Consider the following 13293-nt stretch of genomic DNA (forward strand, 5'->3'; position numbering starts at 1 on the left):
TATATATATATATATATATATATATATATATATATATATATATATATATATATATATATATATATATTCAATACATCAAAGTAACATGGACTTTTTCTGTCTAATCATCACGGAAAAAAAAAACTGCTGAACCGTTTGAAATTAATTTTCGAGTATAGTGGAATCTTGGATCAGCCTGAGTTTTTATCATCACACTTTGATTTTAAAATGCATATCTTAAGGGGGAAAGAGACTTGTTCTACCTAGATATTTTATTTATTTATTTGTTTTTAAAAGGATTACTGTCGCATTCTTTAAAATGAGTTGGTCCTTAGGTTGAGCTCGGTTTTTTAAATTCCATTTCCATTCAAACCCATCAGTTGGAGAAAGAAGGTACACATATCCCTTTCTAATATTTTCCGTAAACCTACTCTTCCCGTGGGAAGAACGGATGTTTCAGCTAGGTTTAGTAACAATGAGTTACGGACTCTGCTTATCCTATGATCCTACTTACTTCTTCGCTTCGAACAAACTGCGAAAGTCAATCAAATAGAATATATGGTAGCATAATCGGGGTGTCGAGGATATATAACCCCAGGAGCTAGCAATTTTGACTACTTTTAATGTGTTCCTTAGGCACACCAAAGAAATATAAGAATTATAATTTGATCGTATTTTAAAATTTATTTTGCGAACATAAACATAAGTCGCTTAAGATCTAGGGTGCTCAAAAAATACGTAACCTTATGGGAAAACATATTATATTGTAAATTTTCTACATTAAGTGCTGGAACCATTTTACTCTTCGCACCATAGACACGATAATCTATGTCGTTAAAAACCGTTTTCAATGTTAACTGTGAGATGTTACCAGAACAGCAGCGAATTTTGGACATTAGATGCATCCATTCACGTTGACACATACCTCATCAGTCCACCAGCAATCGTCGATTCCTTTCCTTCTGGTGTTCCATGAACCAATAAAAAAGAAATAGTCTTTTCAGGCATCCATGTCTCCAGGTAGCAGGTGTTGGACCGCTCTAAAGGTGCGAGAGGCCATATGTGCACTGCTAGTTGTGTGTCCGGACTAGTGTTGTAAAATTTCCGGAAATTTTGAACCGGCTGGTAAAAAACCGTTTTTTTCGGTTTCTTTCCGGAAAAATTGGGAAAATAACAAAAATGAGACGAAGCGTAAAGTTATCAAGTGACGGCGTGGCAGAGTTAGAAAGATCTACGACTCACGTGCAGTCTTGGGTTCGATTCCTGCTTGAGTCTTTCCCTTTAACCAATAAAGTAGCACTTTTAACTACGAGTAAAATATTAATTCATCATATGTGTGAAGTTTCCAGTAGGCATCAGCTAATCATTTTCTTCAGAGTACTAAATGTATTCAAATATTCATTTCAAACGGTTAATTCGATTCCCCGTGATGATCGGACAAACAATCACGATGTGACTTTTACATATTGACCTCGTATTTAGAGCTTGTCCCCTTTTCCCCTCAAAAGCGGATTTTTAAGGACAACGGAAGATGGGCTCATATTTGAAAATAAAGTGTTTATGTTCATCTCTTCCTCTTATATGCGTTAATGAATTGTAGAAACCCGGCTGGACCAAATGCTAAATACAGTATATTAAAAAGATAATTTGAAGTGCTTCATCCGTTTTGCTATGATGACAAGACACAACCTCGATGTCATCATTCTTAACTATTAGGCAATAATAATACAAATTACCCCTATTCTTTACTTAATACCTAAAGTTTTAAACACGGTCGAACACGTGCGCACTCGTTTTAAACAACGTTTTTATATATCAAGTTTCATCTCACAAACGTTAGATATTCTATTTTTTTCATAAATTTTTAACCTTCTTCTCTGTTACGATAAGCAATTTAATAAAAATGGCGTGACAACAACCCAGTCCGAGGAATAAAATTCATTTCAAATGGTTCAGCCATTTTTCGTTATGATAGACAACGTATTTTTCATTTATATACTATGTAGATATAGAATAGTATTGTTACTGTCTTGTTATTTATTTAAGTTATTAATTGATATAAAAATAAAGTGTTATGTTTAATGTTTAACAATACCTATCATTTTTCATGTTATCAACAGTCAAGTAGCAAATTTTATGTAATATTTATATCACATTGAGTTTAATATGTCACGCTAGTAGCAAATTAAGCATGAATACTAAAACATTGTACAGTTTCAGTTTTAAGAGATTTTTTTCCTGTCTTTCTATTATTTTGTCAATAGCTTACAAAACACTACAACAGACTTTTCACGTGTAGTCTTTAACATTTTTTCCCATATACTTTTCTCAACGTTTAATTCCTGTAGGCTAAAGGAGACAGATGATTAATGAAAGTAAATTCTAGTTAAAGTAAAATTTTAATTGACCCTTAACGGGAATCGAACACGAGACTACAAGAACCAAAAACGCACGTGCTAACCACTAGACCTGCAGAAAGCAGGGATAATGTCATATCAATTCTCCGTGTGTATGGCGACGTTTCGTCGTCTTTAGGTCTGTTCCGGTCATATCGGGACACGAGTGTGCTTCCAGGTCACGAAATTCTTAACCAGTTTCATCACTGCTTCCCAATACTAGTATAATAATAGGGTCTGTTCCAACCCCAATAGGTAAAAACTGTGGTAAGATGCTTTTTTAAAAAAAAAAAAAAAAAAAAAAACGAAGTTCGAGTCTTGGCGGGGCTCATGTATTTCGGATCCCATGTTAAGTTGTAAGTCCATGTCTCATAAAGCCTTGCCACTGAATGGAACGCTAAAATCAAATCAACTACTACAGCTAATAACACATTCTAGAAAGAACTCGGCAGACCATTTTTTCATAATAAACTTCTTTTTCGTACCAAACAGAACAAACATATATGTATAATAAGCATTCTGTAAAACCTTCCGAAGTATTCAAACACTTCCAAAAAATTTTTGTAGGAACTTCCACCAAAAATAGGTTCTAGCAAGCAAAGTAGGCTATTTTTGGCATTATTCAATTTGATCAGTTGCTACATTTGCAAATGAAATGTCGACGTTACATGTTCTCCCTGAAATGTATGTTAAGGAAAAAATATCTTTTGACCAAAAATCCGGCGTTAGACACGTTCATGTATATAAAAAACTGGAAAACAGGAGCTGATTTAGTGGGCTGCTCCCTGTATTTATCACTAGTTTAGTCAGTTTGTAACGACAATATTATAACCATAGGACGTCAAACTTGTGTTGCGTTCTTAAAGGTTTAAAACTCTTAACGTATTTCAGATTCTATCGAGAGTCAAATTCATGGTGTATATTTCAAGTTGAAGTTTCCCTATCTATTCAAGAAACTTGTATTTCAGCATATAAGGGCAAATGTTTTTGCTAACTTCAAATACCCTGCATTTCATTGCAGTTTATTTTATTATAAACCATTGCTTAATTCTATTGTAGAATTGTTCATAATATTTGTCATATTATCTTCGACATTTTCAAGTATAAATGTATCATTTTTCGTTTCTTTATATAACGAAATGCAATCTCATAGTGACATTTTGCTCTATGCTGTCTATTTCGTTAAAAACTAAAGGTGAGTATTTTATATCTAAACGAAAAATAAAATTAGTTATATTTAGTTCCGGAAATAAACATGTTGGAAGCCAATGTGCTGAGCACACACACAACAACTGAAATCCATCTTCTTGACCATAACTAATTATGGACTACAATTTAAGAGCATTCGATTTATTTTTGAGCTGTAAGCTTATTCATAGTTTTTATTAATAGTCATGTAATGCGCCGCTATTCCGAATCTACACCACAGCGCATTACATATTTAGAAAGTGGTGACAAGGATTCAAGTCCGCACTATATGATATAAATTTAGAAAAAGTAAATGATTTTTTTCGAAACGAAAAATATAATTTAGATATAAAGAATATAGATAAAAGATATCGGAAATTGATAAAAATGAGAAAATAATTATGAATAGCTAGTTGTACGTTTATTCGGGAGAGATTTCTCTTCTCTCTCTCATTATTATAATCTGCCATTATTTTAGGATGACATGATGACATTTTAGGATGAATCTTAAGCTTCACATTAAACTCTTCAGTATTTACTACGTGTCCATTATTTTGAGTAATCAAACTTGTGCGATAAATTTATTATATGTTATGAAACTTAATCACATGGTAGATGAATAGTTGGAATTTGAATTTAGTAATACAGTTGTAGATGTTCTGTAGAAATGTGGAATTCTGGCGCACCAATTTATTTAATATTTTAAATCCCAGACGAATAGTTCTTTTGAGACAAAGCAAAGGGTAGCTTTTCGTTTGTGATTATTTGGGAACTAACAGTAGTGGTTGCAGCGGAGAATAAGCGTACCTGTAAAAATATAATAATAATAATAATAATAATAATAATAATAATAATAAATAAAGAATAATGTATTTTAATATAAGAAGAAGAAAATATAGATAAGAAGAAAATAATTTTATATTAGAAGAAGAGAGATTAATAAAATATTGCAAATATTATATGCATATGTTTACGACGTATTTTAATTATTAGAAGGAAAGTTAAAGGTTAAATACTTACCTCGTGTTTGATATTGTTCCCGCTGTTTAATATTGTTCCCTGAACCAATTATATAAATATACTTACGCCGAAGCAAATTGAGAAAAAAGAGCATTGAATATATATATACAGGAACATCTGCATATAAATATTTTATATGAAATCTAAACTAATTAATCTACTAAGAAGTTAACCTAATAACCTAATCTAACAAAATCAGACAAAGAAATATATATATATTACGAACAACCTATTATCAAAAGATTCAATGTAATGAAACAAATCACTTAAATGTTGTATTATTCTATACTGTATGTATTAAAATGTTGAATTCAGAATGCTAATGAGAATTTCAGTTGATCGTAGTTATTAAATTTTAGGTATAATATGTACATAAAATTTATATTCTGTTTCCATATTATTTGCGTTTCGAATAAGTTCCCAGTATGTTACTCCCCACATATCGACTAGAGTCTGTTTTCTTCTGATTGATTTCCCGAACCATTATGTGTGAGGGTGGCGACTCCGTTGACGCCGGGCCGAACTTTGGCTCAGTTCCTGTTGCAAAAACCGAGCCCACAATTGAAATAACTTAACCTAAGAACTGTAACGACTTGTTGTACTGCCAGAGAAAAGTGGATCCCATGTACCATCTTATTATGTCGACGTATAAAGTTGACAGCAATATTATCAGTTCTTGAAAGGTTCATACAGTAACTTCATTTAAATGTCAACAACACTGTGTAGTACTGTGGAAGGAGTGCATTACAGTCAAATCTAGAACAGTTTTACGCTTGTAAAATTCTACTTCATCTTGTTCGCTTGACAATAAATAAATACATAAATACTTGCAGAATATCAAATCGCACCTTAAACTGTAACCATACGTTTCTTTTTACTGAAGTTCTACCTGATCAATGAAAAAATAAAAATAAAAAAAGTTGTAGGACGAAGATTTGAACGCGGGCTGCGGAAATGGAAATTCTGCACGGATCCAATGATCTACGGAACAAGATACGCAAGACCTCTACTCTATAAATATATGGCGACAACCCTAAGCTTCACGCTGTGAAAGAACAATAACAATATATAACAAATCTTTTTCATGGATCCTAAGAACAGTAATTAAGATTTAAACGTAAATATAAGGATTATTTACAGAAAAGTAAAAGGACAGTTACTTGAATACATGATAGACACGCCTGGAAGATGTAAACAAATACTTGCTTCTGATTTGCCAAAACTGGAAACTGTAAACAAATCCTTATCTGTGATTGTGCAAATGCCTGTCCACGATATTTGAAGGGAATATATATATATATATATATATATATATATATATATATATATATATATATATATATATATATATATATATTGTTTATACAATATTATTTCCTTAACAGATTTTCAATAGCTATTTGCTAATGGTTACTTAGAATTCAAATGTATTTTTGTTTTTTCTTTGTTAGTAACACATTGAAATCTTTAAGATTTACGTCCCACGATTATGCCGGTTAGGCTAAAGGAGACGGTGATGATGAGAGATGAGTGAAATGGTGGAATGAAGAAAGTAGGAGGAAACGGGAGAACCCCGAGAAAACCAACGAGCACGGTGTTTGACCACCACAAAATCCACGGGATCGAACCAGGGACCCCAAGCACTGGAGGTGAACGCTTTACTACTGAGCCACCGCTCCCCCTAGTAATACATTGAGATATTTGGATTGTGGAATTATGCAAAGATCAACTTGCCAGTAGAGCGATTTGTTCAAATCAGTCATTTCAATCACAGTTGTCCATTTTTATGAGCTAATGTAGATATCTCTTGTCAGATCTAGCTCGAAACGTTTTCAAATTTCATATTAATTAAAATAATATAGGATCAGAATAGGATCTCTTATAATGAATTAACAATTTTAAAAAAGCATTGACATTGGAATGAAATCCTCTGAAACACCAGCAAAACCTACAATAATATAACTTCTGCATCCACATTAGTACGAAACAGAAATATAAAATCCGTATTTTCGTAATACTCATGCAAACTATATTTCCTTCAAGACGCTTATTAGCAGTACCATTTGACAATATCAGATATTTGGAAACAAACTGCAAACTAAAACACTCACCTTTAAACGAAATTAATAATAGGGATTAAAATATGCGTAATTTTTTTTCTCATCTGAAATATACCCACTATAGATGCTGTGAGGGCGTTAAGTTTAAATGAATAGTATATCGAATGTTAATGTTCTCAAAATGGAAAGGAAAAATAACCATAATACAAATGTCGAAGCATTTTCCCTAAAGCAAATGTTCGTACTACAAATTAGTTTTGGGGAAATAAAATATTTCTCAGTTCTTCATATAGTAGGGAATAATCTTTTAAAATTTACCTCCAGTCTTACTTCCGCGAATTTTTTTATAGTCCGCCATTTTAGACCAAACGTGGATACTTATTTCGCCTAAAATGGCGGACACAAATCTTATCATTCATCTGCCATAAAAATGTCAGATAATTGGTTAGGCGAAACGAGGATTAGGCCAAACGATGCAAGATCGATGACGTCAGTGACAACTCGATTCAAGAAACAAGCATTATCTCCGTTATTTTTGGACCGATTTTCTTTTTTCATAGCTCATTTTTAAAGGAAATTAAATTTCCCGTAAAAACTGTTATGTATTTCCTCTAAAACTAAACGTACAGGAGTTATCAATTAATTTGATGAAATGTGCTATGAACAATTATTTATGAAATATGTTATTATATAGGTTATAGTAAAAGGAAATCACAGAAGAAAATACATGAGATATGAAGTGCAATGTTTTTGCATCATGGAATCTCGGTCAATGGCAGTGATCTTGATAGCTAAATATACATTATCTTTGTTCTTTATCAGCCGACTCTTTTTCTAAGACCTGGAGAGCTGCACATACGTATTGCATTGTTATCTTTATAGATGGATCTGGTATTCCAAAAATGTGAGAAGTCTGGTATAATTAGAATACTGTGCAGCAGATCATTACGGGCAAACATGTTAGACGAGCAGAAGAAGCACACAAACATACTCTCGTGGTTTTGTACAGCTGTTATCTGGAGGTGTTCTTGATGATGGATCCACGCCCAGAAATTGTCAAGAAGGTTGAGTTAAGGAAAACACTGGAATAATGGATTTATTAAATCCTATTCGAAGAGGCAATTTATATGAAAAAAAAAATCAAGAAATTCATTAGCATGCAATAACAAAACATTTATTAATGTTTTCTACCTTGTGCAACACTATGACAGCCGCACGATTTTCATACGCACCGTGTTCCATGTTGAACACTTACAACTAACTTCAGCTCCTCCAGCAAAGACTGACGCTTCACGATACCGCTCTTGACGTCGCTCGCTTGTATGGGCTGAAGTACAGCCACCCTCAAAAGTTGGGACAGTATTTATGGTAAAACTAGGCGTCCATGTTATAGACTATTTGCGTTTTTCTTTAAACAACTCATCGTAAATAGCTGAAATAATTCATTATCTATATGTTGCAGATTATTTTGTATTTATAATTTTAATTGTGCATTTATATCCATAAGTTTATGTAAGTAAATAAAATATTGTCATTTATATGGCGGATTCTCTTATTGTGTTATTTTGTTTCAGAAGTCCTTCGAAATCTAAGAAGTCCAAGTCTTTCAAATTTCCTAGTAAGAAAGACAAAAGAGAAAAATCTAAGGATAAAGAAAGCAAGGACAGTGAGAAGGAAGAGAAAAAGGAAAAGAAGAAGGAGAAAGAAGGAAAGGTGAAACTGAAACTTAAAGAACGAAAGAAGTCTAAACATGGAGAAGAGAGCATCGATTTAGGAGGTACGTTGTTCTCTTTTGTAATATTTTTAGTTCTGATGAGTCAGTTTTTGGTTTCCCTCTAGAGAACAATGGTTATTAGTGTTGAATTTAGATCATTGTAAGTAGAAGCAATTAAATTATTCTATATACTGTTTTCTCAGTTGTTTTAGGAGCTAGTGTAGCCAATGTGATCTCTTATGTAAGCGAATGTTTAGTAATTTTGCCTTTGTGGCTCCTAATCCTGGTTTTAACATTCGGGCAGACATTTACGTCCGTTTACTAAGTCCTGTAAGGCATAGCGAAGCAACTTGAATTAAGATGTAGTGCGTTTCAGTCTAGAAAGCCAGAATTAGTGTTGATGAAATCCGATGTGCTCACCATATATCACTAAACTATTAATGGTTCGGTCTGAATCCATGTGAATTGAAACACTATGGAATTATTACTGAACCTAATTCATATATTAATAATTAATAACTAGGTGGTCTTAATTTTAAAAGTTTTGGCTGATTACGTGTTTTAAAAGATTATTTGGTAAGTAGCCATAAGTTGGTAAGTAAGTGTTTTAAAAGATTATTTGGGTTAGCTCGTTTAACACTTGAATTGCGTATTATGTACAATCTTTAGCGAAAGTTCATTATGATTTTCGATGTGTAATTTACTGAGAATTTTGTATGACAGAATAGGTAAATAATTAAAGGGCTCCCTATTTGGGGCTGGCCTTAGGAAACCCAAAGGCTAGGTGGAGGTAAAGATCTACACTTTCTAGACTTCGGCACATATAGAAGGTGATGAAGTCAACAGCATGGTATGGCCACCTTCATCCCCATGCTTCCCTAAGTACCCATTTCACGCGGGCTTAGTAAATCCCTGAGTAACGCTGAAAGAGGAAAGAAGGAGAAAAATTCCCGCTCCCACCGGAAATAGGCCCCAGCCATCCAGTTCGTGTATAGATCCTACCTACTACGCCACCGTGGTTCTACGTCAAATAATACGATACTTTAAGCTTGGGGTTAGCCATAGCGAGAGAGGAATAGAGTTCTACCTGAGTTGGAGCGACAACGCCGGACTCTAGTTACAAAGAGGGGCAGGGGCAGGTAAACTCTTAGATCTTGACCTTCGAGGAAAAAATTGGTTATGTTTTGTCGCGTACTATAGATGCCTTTGATGGATTTAAAATTTGTTCAGGATGCTTTGCTCTCCGCGTGGTTATAATTCTAGTTTTTCCGGAGTCGTCAACAGTAAGTACGCCAGAAATTTTTACTTAGGGGGGGTGTTCAAAATAAAAGGGGGTGTGTGCTCTCAGAATAGTGATATAATTTTTAAACAAACTCAAACAAGAAAACAGTATATTTTGTTACGCAACTATTGCATTATTATTATTATTATTATTATTATTATTATTATTATTATTATTATTATTATTATTACTATTACTACTACTACTACTACTACTACTACTACTACTACTACTACTACTACTACTAATAATAATAATAATAATAATAATAATAATAATAATAATAATAATAATAATAATAATATCAACTCTTTGCAGTGGTAGGTTCAATAAAGTAAGTTCACACATTTGAGCATTTATTATTATTATTAAACTAAGTAATACAGTGAAACCTCTCAAAACGGACATCGGTTGAATCGATTATTTGTCCGTAAATCAGAGGTGTCCCTAAAAGGAAGGGTTCTCTCTCATAACACCACATTACACATATTTATGGCATGGAAAAATAAGAAAATTTGTCCTCTTACGAAGATGTCCACTATTGAGAGATGCCTGTTCACTGTATTAGGAATTAACCTCCACTATTTTACCTAGTAATTACATGTGAATTGATTACATACAAATTATTGTAGTCTAATTATTTCGCAAAATTCTGCTATTATTTCAATTTATTCACCCCAGCAAGTTTTAGTGGATTTTTTTTAATTGGGAAAAAATTCCCTCGTCCCACGCTGAAATCACATTCGTTTAATAATTAATACTATACATAGTTCCAATTTCATTTCATTTAATATTCTAACCCTGTTGTTAACGTTAATTCTTTTAATATTATTTGATCTTATAATCTCCGTTCCTGCCCCTTCCTGGCTACGTTCTTCGCTCTGAATATCTTTCGTAAGAAAATTATTAATTAATTTAGTTGTTTTCCAGAAATCCAGTTTTTCAATTTACAAATATGTTGTATCTTTCTGTTTTGTCTTCTTTAATATACCCTAATTTTAATAATCCCAGGGCTCATAGTGGTCTGGTCTCTTGTAAATAGTGGAAAAGTGACCAAAAATGGTCAAAAGCACACAAAAAAGTGACCAAAATTTCATCATTCCCCCCTTTTCCCTTTGTCAATTTCTACATCACCTCTCTTTTTGTTTGTTCTTTGTTTCTTCTTTACTTCTTTTTCGAGCTTCCTCCTTTCTTAGGTTTTCAAAGTATGCTTTGTAGTTACGGTAAGCAGACTTAGCAGATGTAAACAGCTTCTGAGTAAGTGGAACCAGTTCTGGCCTATTTCCGAATTTCTTCATCCCAGACTTTATATTTAACTTCGCATTAAGAGTACTCAAAAAGTGAAATATTCAAATTCATCATCTAGTCTTAAAAAGAACATACAAGAAGCATAACACAAGACGAACATGATGAACCACACAAACACACTCACAAAACGTTGAACGGAGAGTTAACTATTACGAGAGAAAACTAAAAGATTATTATGATAGAAGAAAGAATAGACACAGAAGGGCTCTCAACCCCACCTTGAGAGCTTAAGCATACACCAACCGTCCACTGAGCTTTAGAAAGAAAAAAAGCTGAAGTGAGAATAAAGCTGACTGTTTCACATGTAGGAGCAAGTTCTGAAGCTTTCAGAAGAGTAATGAGTAACAAATTTCTGCCTTTTTCCATTTGTCTTTTTATTTTTCTTAGAAAACTGCCAATGCAAAACATAAATCACACGAAAAAGTCACTTTACCTCTCAAAAAAGTAACGTTTAGTGACCAACTTGACAAAAAAAAAGTAAATCTTACTTGTTAGTTTAAAAAAATTAACTCGCTATGAGCCCTGTTCCGCTCAATGAATTTACGTGAATAAAAATATACTTTATAAAAATTAAGCTAGCGCCAAACGCGTTCCTGCATAACACTAGACTCAGCCTAAAAAATATATAATTCTTACTTCTATCGATCTCTTCATTTCTAAAAACGTCTTGACTACACCCTTGTAACGTCCGTCCGTTGATACACCACTTGCAGAACAGGCTCGAAACCAGCCACAGAGCTTTGGGGTCCATGAATATGTTAGGAGGGGTCAAGTCATTAAAAATTCTCTTATAAATATCTAAATTGTGCATTTTGTATTGAGCTCTGGACTGGACATGAAAAATTTAGAGGGCCAGGCCCTCCTTAGCCCCCTTCTGGTTGCGAGCCTGTTCCAGAGTAGCACTTACCAACTGAATCTGGTGTAGGCTTATTACTATATTGTCACATTTTTTCTTATTGAGGAGGAGGTAGGTGAATGACCGCTCAAGACGTTCCCAATTTCAGTAATCGGCATCTGTCCATCAATCTCTTTTCTCGGAAACGACCGCGGTGCTCAGGAGGGTAGGTATCAGCGGTCTGTTTTGTCAATTGTTTCGATCTAAACACCGCCCGAAACAGTGAGGTCATGTGGTTCTCGAAGCCGTACATGAGAACGAGGTCGCTTCGTATTTTGAAGTGAAATAAATAAATAAGAATATTGCCTTCTTTCCTAAACGCTAAACTTTTTTTAACTTGCTGTAATAAATTACCTATATGATACTGATTGATACAATTGGATTTGAGGGAGTATACCTTTTCCATCCAGGGGTGTGCGTAAAGAAATTTGGAGGGGTGTTAGGGGGGTGTTGGGGGGGTGTAGATTACTCCCTGATTTTGCATGTTTCACAATCCTATCATGCACGCGCAAGGGATTCCTCAAAGGAACGTAGGGAGTCCCGGATAATCTGCCAAATGAAAATTGGTCTAAATCGATATGAATTGATAGGGTTTCTACCAGGTAACAATATTTCGTTTGTATTAAGTCGATATCTGGAACAAATACAAAATGGCGGACACCTTCATGCCCGTTGTGTGTGGTTGCATAATCGCCAGGTACGGATGCTGGCCAACAGTGACGTTCTGAGTATTAAGTGTAGCGAACTTGTAGTCAAATGCTCTAGAATGGCATCTGGAGTATCGGTAGGGCACAACAGATGAAGCAGGGTGATTCACATGTGTAGAAACACGTACCGAAAAATGCCCAGAAATGCACTCATACTAAGTAAACGTGAGTTCAAAGCGTCGGAAATGTAAGGATTAGCGTCAAGAACATGAAAGTCATTGCCAATTCACCAATAATATTCTCTCAAACCGATGCAATATGATGTGCACAGTTGCATACCAATAAGGCTGCAAGAACTGAGGCCTAGTTGAAATTGTGCAAGGGGACTCACTAAGAAACTGGGTAAACTAAATGAATGTCACTAGTGGGATCGCATGATCGATATTGAAATGTGGCCATTGTGTGTGTTGATATCGACATGTAGCTAATGGACAAATGTTAACATGTCCCACTACAGCTGGGACACCGTCCAACGTGGGAAAAATGGGAAACTAACGTTGTACATTCTGCTATTACATTTGGTTCGTATTGTAGTGCAACGTAAAAAGAACACAATTGTATCCATGCCCCACCTATACTGGAACACTGTCCCACTCTCGAAACATAGGAGAATAACTGTAATATGTTCTAGTACACATAAGTCACACTCTGGTACAACGTAAATAGAACACAATTGAATCCATGATCCCTTCGTCTGGAACATTGTCCCACACTCGAAACATGGGAAATATCTCTCTAAAAGAC

General features: G+C 34.2%; 1 protein-coding gene across 3 annotated transcripts in view; it reads left to right on the forward strand.

The window, feature by feature from the left end:
* Rlip (Ral interacting protein) overlaps nucleotides 1-13293 on the forward strand; it is a 213112-nt gene that overhangs the window by 102297 nt on the left and 97522 nt on the right. For 2 of the 3 annotated variants that reach the window (XM_081736141.1, XM_081736143.1), the window contains one exon: nucleotides 8218-8420. In XM_081736141.1, the coding sequence (XP_081592267.1) occupies nucleotides 8218-8420 (203 nt within the window). The remainder of the gene's footprint in view (nucleotides 1-8217; nucleotides 8421-13293) is intronic. The other variant, XM_081736142.1, reaches the window with a different exon arrangement.

This window comes from Thermobia domestica, chromosome 13, assembly GCF_964235325.1.
Source record: "Thermobia domestica chromosome 13, izTheDome1.hap1.1, whole genome shotgun sequence".
NCBI lineage: Eukaryota > Metazoa > Arthropoda > Insecta > Zygentoma > Lepismatidae > Thermobia > Thermobia domestica.